Source organism: Oryctolagus cuniculus, chromosome 3 (assembly GCF_964237555.1).
Source record: "Oryctolagus cuniculus chromosome 3, mOryCun1.1, whole genome shotgun sequence".
In the NCBI taxonomy this organism is placed as follows: domain Eukaryota; kingdom Metazoa; phylum Chordata; class Mammalia; order Lagomorpha; family Leporidae; genus Oryctolagus; species Oryctolagus cuniculus.
Window position 1 is genome coordinate 180,526,913 of NC_091434.1, and position 17,762 is coordinate 180,544,674.

The 17,762-nt window shown below is 45.4% G+C and overlaps 1 protein-coding gene across 4 annotated transcripts; it reads right to left on the reverse strand.

Annotated features, from left to right (window-relative positions):
• Positions 1-3,542: 3,542 nt before the first annotated feature.
• LOC100350399 (glutathione S-transferase kappa 1) lies at positions 3,543-8,265 on the reverse strand. Of its 4 annotated transcripts, none has more exons than XM_002711957.5 (8): positions 7,976-8,265; positions 7,521-7,602; positions 7,226-7,354; positions 6,835-6,935; positions 6,649-6,684; positions 4,990-5,106; positions 4,523-4,616; positions 3,543-3,843 (listed from the first exon to the last, which is right to left on the reverse strand). In XM_002711957.5, the coding sequence occupies exons 1-8, from the start codon at positions 8,045-8,047 to the stop codon at positions 3,794-3,796; spliced, it is 681 nt and encodes a 226-aa protein (XP_002712003.2). In that variant the 5' UTR covers positions 8,048-8,265; the 3' UTR covers positions 3,543-3,793. The 4 variants fall into 4 exon arrangements, with proteins under 4 accessions (XP_002712003.2, XP_069927486.1, XP_051704966.2 ...); XM_051849006.2 differs by lacking the exon at positions 3,543-3,843 and adding an exon at positions 4,035-4,394 and having other exon boundaries at positions 7,976-8,216; XM_070071385.1 differs by lacking the exon at positions 7,521-7,602 and having other exon boundaries at positions 7,976-8,238.
• Positions 8,266-17,762: the final 9,497 nt, after the last annotated feature.

Genomic DNA, 17,762 nt, shown 5'->3' on the forward strand with positions numbered 1-17,762 from the left:
CACAGTTATTCTTAAGTGCTAAAACTTAACTGGAATGTGGGAATAAGAGTGGGAAGAGATGTACAATTTGGGACATGCTCAGGCTGACTTGCCCCAAATGGTAGAGTTAGAAATATACCAGGGGATTCCAATTCAACCCCATCAAGGTGGCATGTACCAATGCCATCTCACTAGTCCAAGTGATCAATTTCTGTTCACAATTGATCATAATGAAAGGACTAAGAGTCAAAGGGATCATATAAACAAGTCTAGTGCCTGCTAATACTAACTGATAGAATAAATAAAGGGGAGAGCGATCCAACATGGGAAGCGAGATACACAGCAGACTCATAGAATGGCAGATGTCCTAAACAGCACTCTGGCCTCAGAATCAGCTCTAAAGGCATTCGGATCCGGCTGAAAAGCCCATGAGAGTATTTCAGGCACGGAAAGCCAAGACTCCCTGGCAAAAAAAAAAAAAAAAAAAAACAAACAAAAAAAAACACGCCTAAATGAAAGATCTCTGTGAGTGAGATCCCAGTGGAAAGAACAGGTCTTCAAAGAAGGAGGTACCTTTCTCTGAAGGGAGGAGAGAACTTCCACTTTGACTATGACCTTGTCTAAATAAGATAAGAGTCGGTGAACTCAAAAGGCTTCCATAGCCTTGGAAACTCATGACTGGAGCATAGGGAGATTACTGATGCCATAAACAGGAGTGTCAATTTGTAAAGTCAACAACTGGAGTCACTATGCACTTACTCCTCATGTAGGATCTCTGTCCTTAATGTGCTGTGCATTGAGATTTAATGCTATAACGAGTACACAAACAGTATTTTTCACTTTGTGTTTCTATGTGGGTGCAAACTGTTGAAATCTTTACTTAATGTATACTAAACTGATTTTCTGTATATAAAGAAAATTGAAAATGAATCTTGATAAGAATGGAAGGGGAGAGAGAGAGCGGGAAAGGGGAGGGTTGCGGGTGGGAGGGAAGTCATTGGGGGGGGAAGCCAATGTAATCCATAAGCTGTACTTTGGAAATCTATATTCATTAAATAAAAGTTAAAAAAAAGAGGATGTGTTCTTTTATTAACAAAAATACAGCTATATTTGGGGGCTTTCTCCTTTGTTGTTTTCAATTCTATTTGGTAGAAGGAATTCAGAAATTTCAATCTGGATCATGAGTGTGAGGATTAATCAAATAATTGTCGAGTTTCTCCAATGAAGGTTAAAGTTGGCCATTGAGTTAGGAAAAGGGGATGCTAAAATTTTTGAAGGAAGACTGGGTGGAGCTGGGAAATATGCATGTACCATAAGGGATTATGCCACTTAAACTTGGGAGGAGAACCAGGATGAAGTTAAGCAATTGATACTTTTAGAGAAAATGGGAAAGTGGCACAATTATATTCAAATGTCAGTCTATAATTTTTTTCACTTAAATATCTGTTTTTGCTCACCATAATGTGATCATTAAAAAAGCAGACGTTTACAAGTAAAAATGGAAAGTATATAGATAAAATGTAAAGATTTTGATACATTTTAAGAATGCGTCAGTTCTCTTTGTAATATATTTTTATACATTAAGACATACTAGGCCGGCACCGTGGCTCAACAGGCTAATCCTCCGCCTAGCGGCGCCGGCACATCGGGTTCTAGTCCCAGTCAGGGTGCCGGATTCTTTCCCGGTTGCCCCTCTTCCAGGCCAGCTCTCTGCTATGGCCCCGGAGTGCAGTGGAGGATGGCCCAAGTCCTTGGGCCCTGCACCCCATGGGAGACCAGGAGAAGCACCTGGCTCCTGCCTTCGGATCAGCACGGTGCGCCAGCTGCAGCGCGCCGGCCATGGCGGCCATTGGAGGGTGAACCAATGGCAAAAGGAAGACCTTTCTCTCTGTCTCTCTCTCTCTCACTGTCCACTCTGCCTGTCCAAAAAAAAAAAAAAAAAAAAAAAAAAAAAGACATAATAAGATCACACAATTTAGTTTCATCTTTCCCCAGTAATTTTACATCTTTAGAATTTCCAGTGCTCTTAAAAATTCTTAACAGATACAATTCCTAATGTTTATGAAACATTACCACCTTAATGTACCATAGTTTATTCAAGCAGACTATTAGATGTTTAAGTCATTCACAATTTTGGATATCAACAGGAAGCCTCTTCCCTCATACACTTGTCTACTTATGCTTTGGGTAGGTTTGATCTATGAGAAGCTTTATTTATTTATTATTTTATTTATCGGAAAGACTGGGTTATGGAGAGAGGTAGAGATGGAGAGAGAGAGGTCTTCCATCTGCTGGTTCACTCCCCCAGATGGCCGCAACAGCCGGAGCTGAGCTGATCTGAAACCAAGAGCCAGGATCTTCTTCCAGGTCTCCCACATGGGTGCAGCGGCCCAAGGACTTGGGCCATCTTCTACTGCTATCCCATGCCATAGCAGAGAGCTGGATCGGAATAGGAGCAGCTGGGACTAGAGCCGGCACCCATATGGGATGCCGGCACTTCAGGCCAGGGCTTTAACCTGCTGCGCTACAGCGTGGGCTCCTATATTTTGTTTTAATTTGCCTTTTTTTTTAAAGTTTGTACATCTTCCCATATTTTTATTTATATTAGCTACACAGGCAACTTCAAGATGCTGTTACACCAAAAGAAACTTCTCTTTATTTCCATGTTCCACAGACTTTTTGTACTACCTTCATACATGTCACAAAACTTTGAATAAAAGGAAGTTTTGGCAGGTAAAGATGATTCGACATCATGGAAGATGCTGAAATCATGGGAAAGGGGAGTGAAGATGAAGACTGGCAGTGGTGGGGGACTACGGGGAAAATGGGGCATGGAATGAGAAAGGCCAGGGGAAAGGAGCAAGGGTAAGAGGCCAGCCGCTCCTCAGCTTCACAGCAAACCAAGGCTCTGCACCTGCCTCCCAACAGGTGTCCAGGTGCGGTTCCAGTTTATGATCAAGGAGTATTCCCAGAGTCAAACAGTCCTGAAACTCTGGGCATTCTGATTACTGCACAGTGGACACAGACAGAGGCAGTGACTTTGGACAAAGAATTGAGGGAGAAGGAAGGCTAGAGATATGTGAAAGGAGAGGCAGGTTATACCAGGCCAGGGAGAGAAGCACTGGGCTTTTATTCCCAGGAGGTGAATTGTGGGCCGGGGGAGGAAACTCTGAAAGGGTAAGCGCTCCCCCAGGTCAAGGCATAGCCTTGCTCTAGTTCTGCTGGTCCGGTGGCTGGACCCGTGGTAAACATCTGAGCACACACCTGATCACACTGTGGTTCTGCTACCCCTCTCGCTGAACCTCCGGGTCCCTGCCTACCTCTATCCGAGAGACAATAAATGGCAACCTGTTCCATTACAAGTACACTGGACTTGGTCTCCTGTCCTTGAACAGAGACCAAGGGAGTTCACGGGTGAGAGAAAGGGCCGTGTTTCCTGCTCCCTCCCACAGGCTGTTCAAGACAGGCTGGGGTTGGGCTGTCTCTCAACCCTTCGAGTGGCCAGGACATCATGCAAGAGCAAGGACACTCCACCAACACGGAGGCACACACGGACTCGGTAATGGTTTTCCTAACAGCATAGGTTTATTCTGAGGAGAAGCAGAATCTGGGGCTCTCCAAAAGGCACTTGTGAGGCACAGAAGGCAGCCACAGGATGAACGGTAGACAACTTTGCCGGCATCCCCGGGGGTGGCGAGAAGACGGAAAGCCCACAGGGCCACAGGGGCTACCTCTACTAGACAGAGAAGCCACGGCGGAGGAGTGGTTCAGCCGAGGGCCTGTGCTTCTGAACCGTGAGCTTCCCTGAGCAGTCTCAAAGTCTGGCACTCAGGACTGGAGGTGCAGGGCCCATCCACTTCTCTCCTGGACAAAGAAATTCACAGATGATCACGCACTGTTCTTAGGTGAGCAGGGTTTTCTAGGAGAAGCCCTGTTTGGCATCAAGGAGCAGGAGGGCTCCTTTGTTTCACAGGGGCTTGAGGGCTATGGTTGGTGGCGAAGGCACTCCTCCCCATTCAGCTTTTATAAAAAATGGATCTATTATTCCATATATATTTTTTTCTCTCTCTGATTTTATTTATTTATTTGAAAGGCAGAGTTATACAGAGAGAAAGAGAGAGAGAGAGAAACAGATCCTCCATCCATTGGTTCATTTCTCAAATGGCAACAAAGACCAGGGTTGGACCCAGCCAAAGCCAGGAGCCAGGAACTTCCTTTGGCTCTCCCACATAGGCGCAGGGCCCCAAGGACCTGAGCCATGCTCTGCTGCTGCCCAGGTGCATCAGCTGGAGTTGGATCAGAAGTGGAGCAGTTGGCACTTGAACTTGTGTCCATATGGGATGCTGGCACTGCAGATGGTAGCTTAGCCCGCTGTACCACAGCACCAGAAACCCATTCAGCTTTGAGCAGCATGCCTGTACAAGACCATGTTGTTGGAATTGCAAGGACATTCTTTTTGCTCTGAACCTCTTCTTCTGTTCACATGGAATAACAGGGGTGGGACTGGGATCACAGTTAGTTAGGTGTGGAACTTTTAACTTACCCAGCAGGTGCGCCAGTAACTCCATGCGGTCAGAGCCAAATAACATGTGGGTCTGGCCATCCACGTGAGCCACGGTGACAGGTAGCCCAAAGGCCTGCAGAAAGCAGTTACAGTGCAGGGAGGAAGACGATGGAGCAGGTGCTATAGGGTTGGGGCTGAAGCCTTCCAGACAAGTACTGTCTGGGCTCACAGAAGCAAAGCAGCCAGAGGTGACTGATACGAGGCTCCATGGCCTCAGGTGCAACTTCTGTGTCTAAGTCTCAGATGTGTTATGCTTCCCTCACCATCTATCCCTTTCCCTTCCTCCCCCTAGGCTCAGGCAGAAGAAGGGGGAAGAGGAGGGGCGTCCGGGAAGACACAGGGAGACGCAGGCTGGGAAGGGGCCTTTTGGACAGGAAAATGGGACACGGCCAGAGTGTCTGTCTCTATCTTCAGGGTGTGGGTTGGGAAGACACACAGCTGCTCACCCCATATCTGCAGGCTGCCTCCGTGGTCTCCATGAGCTGGTTCTTCACCTGCGGTGTGGCTGTCTTCTCTAGCAGTGCTCGGGCGTCCTCTGCAGACATACCAGCCCTCTCTGCAGCCTGAGGGCAGGTGGTGGGAGGACAGCCATGTCAGCGTTGTGGGGCCTGGGAGCTCTGGAGAAAACTCGGGGGTTTCCATCTCTGCACTAAAGTATTCTTGGCAATGCCTTCATCTGCCACAAGTGTGGATCTCTTCCTTTAGCCCAAACCTTCAAATGAGTGGATGCAGCAGAGGGTAGTCACTCACAGAAACTGAATGTGGGAGTCTTGGGGAACAGGTAGCCTGACCGCTTCCTTTTACAAATGCCCACAGTGGGAGGGGACACGTTTCTTGTTCAGAGGTACAGAGCCTGTCTTTAGCAGAGCCAATGCTAGAAGCCAGGTCCCCAGAATTCAAGGCCAGGGCACTTGTGTTTCCTATTTTAGAATTCTGTAGTCTCTCATGCTGTCTGAACCAAGGGTTGGGCCCTAATCCCAGGAAATATCCTGGGACCTCACAAGGATCCACAAGGCTGCAGCCACTGCCTGGCTTCCAGGGAATGACCAGGCTTCATTAGGGCTTGTTGCTACTTGGGGCTCAATGGTTCTCATGAGAACCTTCTTGGGCAATTTTGAAAATCCCACCATGCATTCTTTTCTAGAATGTTTGCATCAGACTTTATGAGGGGGTGAGGCTAACACACAGCCTCTGCAACCTGACATCCTAGACCCGGAGGGGGACGCATGCAGCCATGCAGTCCATGCCAGTGAGGCGCTGCCACTGACCTGGCTAAATGAGGATCGTGTCCCAGACCAAGCATTCAACAATGGATAAAGAGAATGGTCAGGGACAAAAAATAAGGCCAGAATGAAAGGCCACGCAGAATGGAGAACTATACCTTCAAAGAATAAAAAGTGGCAAGGTAAATGATTATTATGTAAAAAGCAGATTAAAATTTACATATATAGTTTGCAGGAAAATGACACTGAAAGATGTATTAGCCAGTTTTTGTACATGTAACTTTCGTGTGATCTGTCATTTTATATATTGAAATTGAATGTGCTCCACTGTTTTTTTTTTTTTTTTATAAACTGGAGGAAGAATATTGTAATGCATTGCCTGACTTAATCCCGAAGAAAAATTCCGTTTTTATGCTTCTGTCTTTGGCTGACGGACAGGTCAGTGTTCAGAGCTCATTCCAAGTGTTCTCACTCAGCTCCTGCATTGTTCTTACATGGTCAGTTGTCTGTTTTGGTTTTAGCCTATTTTTAGTCTCCTGCTTTCTTTTTGCCTGTGTTAGTGATGTTTTTGTTGGAGGGCTTGGACACTCGTGAATCCATCTCTTCCCACCTGGGGCTTCTGTAATCATCTCTCCCACTGACTTCTTGTATGAAATACATGCGACTCACATATTCCCCCTTTTCTACCTCCCTTTCCAACCAGGAACTAGTCTTGAGAATTCTCTTCGTTCCAAATTTTCAGTAATATCTAAATTAAACAGAGATATGCTTTCTTCCCAAACCACTGTGACCTCTGCCATGACACATTAACTATATTTGAGACTTTGCTTTCCTCCAGGCAACTCTGTATAGCAGCAGTGGGGGTATGGACAAGACACTCACAGCCAGGATGCTCTGGGGCTCCGTGATGTCTTCATCCTGGGAAGAAGAGAAGGCTCAGCAGGAAAGGGGTGGGAGCAGAGGCTGAGAACAGGGGAGGGCAGGGCATGATTTTCAGAAATGGGCTGGCGAGGGTCAGGGATTACCCAGTCTCCCTCACCCCGGTGGATCCCAGAGCCCGGCCCTCACCCGTGACCAGACGCGCATCCACAGCTCTCTGGACACCTTCTCCAGCAACTCTGGGCGTTGCATGCTCAAGGCAGTGAGGAATTGCATGGCAGACACACTTCCTATGTGCAGAGACACCCGGAGGAGGAATGCTGATGGAGGAATACCTCCCTTGCCCTCAGGACTCCCGGGCTCAGCTGCCATGGCCTCTCACCCAGGCTTATCAGGATTGCTTTGTCCTGCTGCTCCTCCCTGCTGTGTCCCTACAACCTGCATCTCACCCAGCTGGGATCCTGAGCGTCCCGACCACGCTCCATCTAACGCAGGCTCCCAGGCCCCCACTTCCTCCCTTCAATCTCCATCCGAGTGCTCTGCCTTCGACTCGATTCCCACGTGCTTCCCCCCTCTTCACCTTTTTCACGAATCAAAGAGAGGAAATCCTTTGGGCATCGGATGGGGACCTGGAAATGCTCTCCCTGGAGCCTCAGGTCACTTCTCAAGTATTTCCCTTTTCGAGGCAGCATCGCTGGAGACTGGTTTCCTGCCATTGCAGTAAGACAGCTTGGTGAGAAGACCTGAGCGTCCCGGGCGCAGAGGAACCCTCCCTGGGTCTCAGGCAGGGGACACCCAACTAGCCGCAGGCCAGCCGAGGACGGCTCCCCTGGGCCACTGGGATCTCTGGGATCACTCCCCCCAGCCGTTCCTACCGCTGTCTTTCATGATCCCTGCAATGAGGGCGGGCCGCAGCCACAGCTGCACATTCCAGAGCTTCTGATACCGGCACAGCACCTGTGGCGCGAGGAGGGCCAGCGGGTCAGGCCAAGACTGAAGGGCCGGCGATGGCAGCCGATCCGCTGAGGCCCCACGCGCGGGGCCCGGTTCCCGGGGCGCCCTGCAACCCTCCACGCACTCCTGGAAACGCACTCCAGGACCCAGGCGCCGGCGGGCGCTTCCCATGCTCCTGACCCCAATGCTGCCAGCGGGGACGGGGGTGGCTGGACCCCTCCATCCGCTGGAGCTGCACCGTGGGGAACTATATCCTCTCAGGAAGCAAAGGCTCATCTTGGGACCGGGCTCTACCCTGCACAACAGCGCACTGCGGCCGGGACCCCTCCCTGTGCCCTCGCCCCCCAGGCCTTGCCGAGGGGCTTCCGCGGGTCACCTCGAAGCCCAGCCAGGAGTAGGGGGACAGCACATCGTAGAAGAGCTCCAGGGTGCGCGGCGGGGGCTTCATGCTGCAGCTGCAGGCCGGTCAAGGCCAGAGCGAAGATCACGGTGACGAGATTACGGGTCGGAAAGATGGACCGGGAGCCCAGCATATGGAGCCCGGCGGGCTCCGCCCCGCTTCCCGGCCTGCCCGGGTGCACCGCCCAGGGCGCTGGCCGCGCAGCCGCAGTCGCGAGAACCTGCCCAGGGCCCAGCCTGGCGGCGGGGCGGGGGCCGAGGGTGGGCGGGGCGTGAGGTGGCCCAATGGGCGGGGCGGAGGGCGGGGCGGGGCGTGAGGAGTGTCCGGAGGTGCGGCCAAAGGGGGGTGGGCCCGAGGGCGAGGCGTGCGGTGGATCCGAGGGCGGGGAGGAGGGTGGGCGGGGCGTGAGATGGGACCAAGGGGCGGTGCCGGGGGCGGGGCGAGCCGCGGGTGCCCCGCAGGCCGCGGAATAGGCTCCCGGGGCCCTGCAGCAGGTGTGGCGAGCGGGACGCCGGGCACCTGGCTCGCCGCCCTGTTCTGGGGTGGATTCAGGGTCGCAGACGGGGTCTGAGCGTCCTGCAGCGCAGCTCAGGTCGCTGTGCTGCCCTTTGGGCTGGCCCCTGGCCCCCTGTGCACCTCATATCGTCCATCTGTCCTGCAAATGGGGCTGCACACCACCCAGGTCGGGTGGAGTTCTGATGCTCCGAGGGGCTGCAGTAACCGTCGCCTACTAGGACTGCGCCTTGGTAGCTGCGTGAACTGCTTGGGAGGGCCAGAGTAAGAAGTTCCCAAGTTACAGACTTCTTGGGGTCCCTTTCTCAGAGTTTGGCGCAGTGCCTGGCACATACTTGACAATCAATATATTCTCTTTCTATAGAGTGAAATAAAGAGGGACTATAAGGGTGTAGGGAGGTTTTACTGCAGCAATAACTTTAGCACTTGATCCACCTGTTTGCAAATAGTTTATTGCTTTGTATTAGGCTTACATTTACTGCAAAAAGATAGAATTTTTTTTAGTTTTTTATTTTTTTTATTTTTTTATTTTTTTTATCTTTTATTTAATGAATATAAATTTCCAAAGTACGACTCATGGGTTACAATGGCTTCCCCCCCCATACCGTCCCTCCCACCCACAACCCTCCCCTTTCCCACTCCCTCTCCCCTTCCATTCACATCAAGATTCATTTTCGATCATCTTAATATACAGAAGATCAGCTTAGTATACCTTAAGTAAGGATTTCAACAGTTTGCTCCCACACAGAAACATAAAGTGAAAAATAATAGATGATTTTTTTTTAAATGATGATGAAATCAGATCAGACCTATTGTCATGTTTAATCCCAGTGAGTGACTCAGCATTTTAAAAAATTTATACTATGGAGTACTTCTCAACTGTAAAAAAAAAATGAAATGTGTCTTTTGCAACAAAATAGACACAACTGAAAACCATTATACTTACTAAAATAAGCAGTCCCCAAACTCAGATACCATAAGTTTTCCCTGATCTGAGATAACTAATAGAATACCTAAAATGTAATGTATTGGAGTAAAGTGGACATTTTGAAATTCAATGATTGTTTACAGCCCTAGTCTCTTCCTCCATTGAGGAACAGTGTTTTTTTCTTCATACTATTTGTTGAACTCTTTACTTAGTGCAGGGTTAATTATACGATCATTAAGTGAACGGAAAGTAGATCTTTGTAAAAATTAAGAGTGGGAAGGGGAGAGGGAAGAGGAAGAAGGATTGGAGCACGGGTGGGAGGAGTGTAGGGTGGGAAGTATCACTATGTTCATAAACCTGTATATATGAAATACATGAAATTTGTATAACCTAAATAAAATTTAAAAAATTAATTAAAAAGAACTCATACTATAAATATGGCTCCTTATAAATAATGTGATATACTATGAAGATATATTCAAACATTTGTGTATATATTCCTTATTTTTAATTGACAAATCATAATTACGTATATTTATGGGATATGGTGTGATGCTTGACATATGTATTCAATGTGGCATGATTACACCAAGCTAACTAACTTGTCTATCACCTGATTTACTTACCAATTTCAATAATGAGACCCGAAATTTTTTCTCTTAACAATTTTAAAATATAGAGTATTATTCACTGTCATCATCACACTGTGCAATAGTTGTCAAATACTGATTCATCCTATCTACCTGAATCTCTGTGCAGATTTTACAATATCCCTTATTGCTGCCCCCACTCCATTCAGCCTCTAGTACCCACCATACTACGGCTATGAGTTTGACATTTTGGATTCCAAATATAAATTTGATAATGAGGTATTTGTCTTGCTGTGCCTGGTTTATTACAGTTAGTATCATGCTCTCCAGGATTATCCATGTTGTTGCAAAATGACAGAATTTCCTTCTTTTTAAAGGATGAATAGTATTTCATTGTACATATGTACTACAATTGCTTTATCCATCCATCTACATTGAGGAATTAAGCTTCAATGGGAGTTTTGCTGGGGACAACACATAGCAGAACTTTTTTGTGCATAGCCATATTGCTATGAACACACTTAATGAAATTTATACTCATTCTTTAATTTCACCTACTATTCAGCTCATGCAAAATTTCCCTTGCTGTCTCCTTTTATGATCCAGAACCCTGTTAATATGCCTGAGAAGCAGTGGGTGACAGCCCAAGTACTTGGGCTCCTGTCATCCAAGAGGGACAGCCTGATGGAGTTTCTGGCTCCTGTCTTCTTGCCTGATCTAGCCCAGGCTGTTGTGCTCATCTGGGGAGTGAACCTGTGGATGGAAGATTGTCTCTCTCCCCCAACTTTACATTTTAAATTAACTGATCAATCAATCAAACACAATAAGCTGTCACTGCACATTCATTATGATCCCTAAAATAGAAAATAAGAACACCAAATGCTGGTGAGGATGAAGAGAAGTTGGATCTCTCTCTCTCTCTCTCTCTCTCTCTCTTTTATTTATTTATTTATTTGAAAGGCAGATCCACAGAGAGGTAGAGACAGACAGAGAAGTCTTCCATCTGCTAGTTTACTCCCCAAATGGCCACACGGCCGGAGCTGGGCAGATCTGAAGCCAGGAGCCACGAGCCTCTTCTGGGTCTCCTACATTGGTACAGGGGCCCAAGGACTTGGGCCACCTTCCACGGCCTTTAGGCCATAGCATGCAGGGTCTTAATCCACCCAAACGAGGATGGACTGGGTCCGAAGAAAGCTAAGTGTGCCGCTCGCCGCTCGCCCATTCCCTAGCCTCCCAATCCCGGAGACAGTCAGATGCAGCGGGGAGCCAAGTCAAGCAGGCAAGACCTCAGTTTATTGCGTGTGTAGCAAAGCCTTTTAAAGCACAAGATGGCAGGATTACTGGGGCAGGGCATAAGGACCAACCAATTACTTAAAAGGTCATTTTATGGGGTGACTTTTTACAGGACCAGCCATATGTCTGTACCCTCATCATCAGTTGTCGACTCCCCTGATGCTGCATGGCCAATCAGCTTTGGTGGTAAATGACTTTGGGTACCGCCCACCTTACTTCTTTTGGGTGCCATTTTTGAGTTGCCAAGTGTGCCTAATTTCCCTGCAGGCGCCATCTTTGAATTGCCTCCTGTGCCTAATTTCCCCACAATAGCAGAGAGCTGGATGGGAAGTGGAGCAGCCAGGTCTCCAACCAGCATCCCTATGAGATACCAGCACTACAGGCTTTGGCACAATGCCCATCCCAATATGGCGTTTTTCAAATGACATTTTATGAAGAGTAGATCAGTGAGTGCCAACGGTAGGGAGGCGGGAGGGAGGGACAGAGGTGTCTGTCACTATAAAAAGGTACCATGAGGGATCCTTATGTTGGAAATGTGTTTTGTCTTTTTTATGTATTGATTGATTTGATTTGCAGAGAAATAAAGAGAGATTGTCCATCCACCTGTTCACTCCCTAGATGCTTGTCAGAGCCAGGGCTAGATCAGACAGGAGCTCAGAACTCAGTTCAGTTCTTTACCATGGGTCACAGGGACTTAAGTACTTGAGCTAACACCTGATACCTCCCTGGGTGTACATTAGTAGCAAACTGGAATTGGAAGTGGAGCAAGGACACTTACCCAGGCTGGAATCTCAGAGTATTTTAACCACTGTGCCAATGCCTGCCCCAAAATGTGCTACATCTTAACTGTGTGGTGGTTACAGCATACTACATGTAATAAAGTTACATAGAATTAAATATAAACACACCAGTTAATGGATGTAAAATGGGGAAAGCTGACTAAAGTTAAGGAATTTTAGCAATATCAATTTGCTGCCTGTGTTATTGAACTACAGTTTTGCAGCAGGCAACCATTGGGAGAAATTGGATCAAGAGAGTATGTGAAACCTGTGGCATGCCTTATAAAGGATACACAAAAATCTAGAGTAGGAATGGCAGTGACAAGGGAGGACTCTACCTTTCACTTGATACCTTGCTTTTATTGTTATGTTTTTATCACATGCATTATTTTTTTTTAAATTACTACTTGTGTTTGACCCTGTTAAAAGAAATCACCTCCAGGAATTTTAATCGAGAAATACATATACTAAAAACTTGCTTTGGAAACATAGAACAATTTCGTAAACTTGGAATTTGTATTGCAATGCAAGAAAATGGTTCAGTATTGAATCCTAAGCATTGATATAATTATAAATTCCATACAGAATGGATATCATTTATACTCAATGTTTTGGATTTTAGAGTATTTACTCTCTTGTGTTTCATATCTATCTTCTAAGCACATCCTGAAAGTAATTTTATACAGTATTTTCAGTGTGTCCATGTTTTTGACTGTGATCTTTCATGTGAAGTCATTGTGGCATTTTCCATTTGTGTCATGTCACCACTCAAATCATAGAATGCTTTTAAATAAGTGAAATAAAATCCAACCTCTCCTCCTCCCTTACCACCTACTTTTCCCTGCAAGTTTCAGATTTTGGATTAGGGATGGTCAACCAGCATCACACTGTAACTACTGTTGAGATGGGGAGGTGGGAAGAGACAAAGAACAAGTGTGAAATTCTTTGGATTAGAAGAGAGTGTTCTTAACCCACGGCCAGCATCCTATTGAATGGGGAAAAGTTGGAAGCATTTCCACTGAAATCTGGCACCAGACAAGGATGCCCACTCTCACCACTGCTATTTAACATAGTTCTGGAAGTTTTAGCCAGAGCCATCAGACAAGAAAAAGAAATTAAAGGAATACAAATTGAGAAGGAAGAACTCAAACTATCCCTCTTTGCAGATGATATGATTCTTTACTTAGAGGACCCAAAGAACTCTACTAAGAGACTATTGGAACTCATAGAGGAGTTTGGCAAAGTGGCAGGATATAAAATCAATGCACAAAAATCAACAGCCTTTGTATACACAAGCAATTCCATGCTGAGAAAGAACTGCTAAGATCAATCCCATTCACAAGAGCTACAAAAACAATCAAATACCTTGGAATAAACTTAACCAAGGACGTTAAAGATCTACGATGAGAATTACAAAATCTTAAAGAAAGAAATAGAAGAGGATACCAAGAAATGGAAAAATCTTCCATGCTCATGGATTGGAAGAATCAACATCATCAAAATGTCCATTCTCCCAAAAGCAATTTATAGATTCAATGCAATCCCAATCAAGATACCAAAGACATTCTTCGCAGATCTAGAAAAAATGATGCTGAAATTCATATGGAGGCACAAGAGACCTCGAATAGCTAAAGCAATCTTGTACAACAAAAACAAAGCCGGAGGCATTACAATACCAGATTTCAGGACATACTACAGGGCAGTTGTAATCAAAACAGCATGGTACTGGTTCAGAAACAGATGGATAGACCAATGGAACAGAATTGAAACACCAGAAATCAACCCAAACATCTACAGCCAACTTATATTTGATCAAGGATCTAAAACCAATTCCTGGAGCAAGGACAGTCTATTCAATAAATGGTGCTGGGAAAACTGGATTTCCACGTGCAGAAGCATGAAGCAAGACCCCTACCTTACACCTTACACAAAAATCCACTCAACGTGGATTAAAGACCTAAATCTACGTCCTGACACCATCAAGTTATTAGAGAACATTGGAGAAACCCTTCAAGATATTGGCACAGGCAAAGAGTTTCTGGAAAAGACCCGGGAGGCACAGACAGTCAAAGCCAAAATCAACTATTGGGATTGCATCAAATTGAGAAGTTTCTGTACTGCAAAAGAAACAGTCAGGAGAGTGAAGAGACAACCGACAGAATGGGAAAAAATATTTGCAAACTATGCAACAGATAAAGGGTTAATAACCAGAATCTACAAAGAGATCAAGAAACTCCACAAAAACAAAACCGACAACCCACTTAAGAGATGGGCCAAGGACCTCAATAGACATTTTTCAAAAGAGGAAATCCAAATGGCCAACAGGCACATGAAAAAATGTTCAAGGTCACTAGCAATCAGGGAAATGCAAATCAAAAGCACAATGAGGTTTCACCTCACCCCGGTTAGAATGGCTCACATTCAGAAATCTACCAACAACAGATGCTGGCGAGGATGTGGGGAAAAAGGGACACTAACCCACTGTTGGTGGGAATGCAAACTGGTCAAGCCACTATGGAAGTCAGTCTGGAGATTCCTCAGAAACCTGAAGATAAACCAGCAATATCACTCCTTGGAATTTTCCCAAGGGAAATGAAATCAGCAAATAAAAGAGTTAACTGCATCCCTATGTTTATTGCAGCTCAATTCACAATAGCTAAGACATGGAATCCACCTCAAACCCATCAATAGTAGATTGGATAAAGAAATTATGGGATATGTACTCTTTAGAATACTATACCGCAGTAAAAAAACAATGAAATCGGGTCATTTGCAACAAAATGGAGGAATCTGGAACACATCATGCTGAGTGAAATAAGCCAGTCCCAAAGGGACAAATACCATATGTTCGCCCTGATCGGTGACAACTGACTGAACACCAAAAAGGAAACCTGTTGAAGTGAAATGGACACTATGAGAAACGGTGACTTGATCAGCATAGCCCTGACTGTTAATGAACAACTTAATACGTTATCCCTCTTAGTATTTTTTTTTTTTGTCTGTTCTACTTAATACTACTGGTTTAATTCTGTAATTAATACACAGTTATTCTTAAGTGCTGAAACTTAACTGGAATGTGGGAATAAGAGTGGGAAGAGATGTACAATTTGGGACATGCTCAGGCTGACTTGCCCCAAATGGTAGAGTTAGAAATATACCAGGGGATTCCAATTCAACCCCATCAAGGTGGCATGTACCAATGCCATCTCACTAGTCCAAGTGATCAATTTCTGTTCACAATTGATCATAATGAAAGGACTAAGAGTCAAAGGGATCATATAAACAAGTCTAGTGCCTGCTAATACTAACCGATAGAATAAATAAAGGGGAGAGCGATCCAACATGGGAAGCGAGATACACAGCAGACTCATAGAATGACAGATGTCCTAAACAGCACTCTGGCCTCAGAATCAGCTCTAAAGGCATTCGGATCCGGCTGAAAAGCCCATGAGAGTATTTCAGGCACGGAAAGCCAAGACTCTCTGGCAAAAAAAAAAAAAAAAAAAAAAAAAAAAACAACAACAACAAAAAAAACAAAAAACAAAAAAAAACGCCTCAATGAAAGATCTCTGTGAGTGAGATCCCAGTGGAAAGAACAGGTCTTCAAAGAAGGAGGTACCTTTCTCTGAAGGGAGGAGAGAACTTCCACTTTGACTATGACCTTGTCTAAATAAGATAAGAGTCGGTGAACTCAAAAGGCTTCCATAGCCTTGGAAACTCATGACTGGAGCATAGGGAGATTACTGATGCCATAAACAGGAGTGTCAATTTGTAAAGTCAACAACTGGAGTCACTATGCACTTACTCCTCATGTAGGATCTCTGTCCTTAATGTGCTGTACATTGAGATTTAATGCTATAACAAGTACACAAACAGTATTTTTCACTTTGTGTTTCTATGTGGGTGCAAACTGTTGAAATCTTTACTTAATGTATACTAAACTGATTTTCTGTATATAAAGAAAATTGAAAATGAATCTTGATAAGAATGGAAGGGGAGAGAGAGCGGGAAAGGGGAGGGTTGCGGGTGGGAGGGAAGTCATTGGGGGGGGGGAAGCCAATGTAATCCATAAGCTGTACTTTGGAAATCTATATTCATTAAATAAAAGTTAAAAAAAAGAGGATGTGTTCTTTTATTAACAAAAATACAGATATATTTGGGGGCTTTCTCCTTTGTTGTTTTCAATTCTATTTGGTAGAAGGAATTCAGAAATTTCAATCTGGATCATGAGTGTGAGGATTAATCAAATAATTGTTGAGTTTCTCCAATGAAGGTTAAAGTTGGCCATTGAGTTAGGAAAAGGGGATGCTAAAATTTTTGAAGGAAGACTGGGTGGAGCTGGGAAATATGCATGTACCATAAGGGATTATGCCACTTAAACTTGGGAGGAGAACCAGGATGAAGTTAAGCAATTGATACTTTTAGAGAAAATGGGAAAGTGGCACAATTATATTCAAATGTCAGTCTATAATTTTTTTCACTTAAATATCTGTTTTTGCTCACCATAATGTGATCATTAAAAAAGCAGACGTTTACAAGTAAAAATGGAAAGTATATAGATAAAATGTAAAGATTTTGATACATTTTAAGAATGCGTCAGTTCTCTTTGTAATATATTTTTATACATTCAGACATACTAGGCCGGCACCGTGGCTCAACAGGCTAATCCTCCGCCTAGCGGCGCCGGCACATCGGGTTCTAGTCCCGGTCAGGGTGCCGGATTCTTTCCCGGTTGCCCCTCTTCCAGGCCAGCTCTCTGCTATGGCCCCGGAGTGCAGTGGAGGATGGCCCAAGTCCTTGGGCCCTGCACCCCATGGGAGACCAGGAGAAGCACCTGGCTCCTGCCTTCGGATCAGCACGGTGTGCCAGCTGCAGCGCGCCAGCCATGGCGGCCATTGGAGGGTGAACCAACGGCAAAGGAAGACCTTTGTCTCTGTCTCTCTCTCTCACTGTCTACTCTGCCTGTCCAAAAAAAAAAAAAAAAAAAAAAAAGACATAATAAGATCACACGATTTAGTTTCATCTTTCCCCAGTAATTTTACATCTTAAGAATTTCCAGTACTCTTAAAAATTCTTAACAGATACAATTCCTAATGTTTATGAAACATTACCACCTTAATGTGCCATAGTTTATTCAAGCAGACTATTAGATGTTTAAGTCACTCACAATTTTGGATATCAACAGGAAGCCTCTTCCCTCATACACTTGTCTACTTATGCTTTGGGTAGGTTTGATCTATGAGAAGCTTTATTTATTTATTATTTTATTTATCGGAAAGACTGGGTTATGGAGAGAGGTAGAGATGGAGAGAGAGAGGTCTTCCATCTGCTGGTTCACTCCCCAGATGGCCGCAACAGCCGGAGCTGAGCTGATCTGAAACCAAGAGCCAGGAGCTTCTTCCAGGTCTCCCACATGGGTGCAGCGTTGGGCCATCTTCTACTGCTATCCCATGCCATAGCAGAGAGCTGGATCGGAATAGGAGCAGCCGGGACTAGAGCCGGCACCCATATGGGATGCCGGCACTTCAGGCCAGGGCTTTAACCTGCTGCGCCACAGTGCGGGCCCCTATATTTTGTTTTAATTTGCCTTTTTTTTTGGAAGATTGTACATCTTCCCATATTTTTATTTATATTAGCTACACAGGCAACTTCAAGATGCT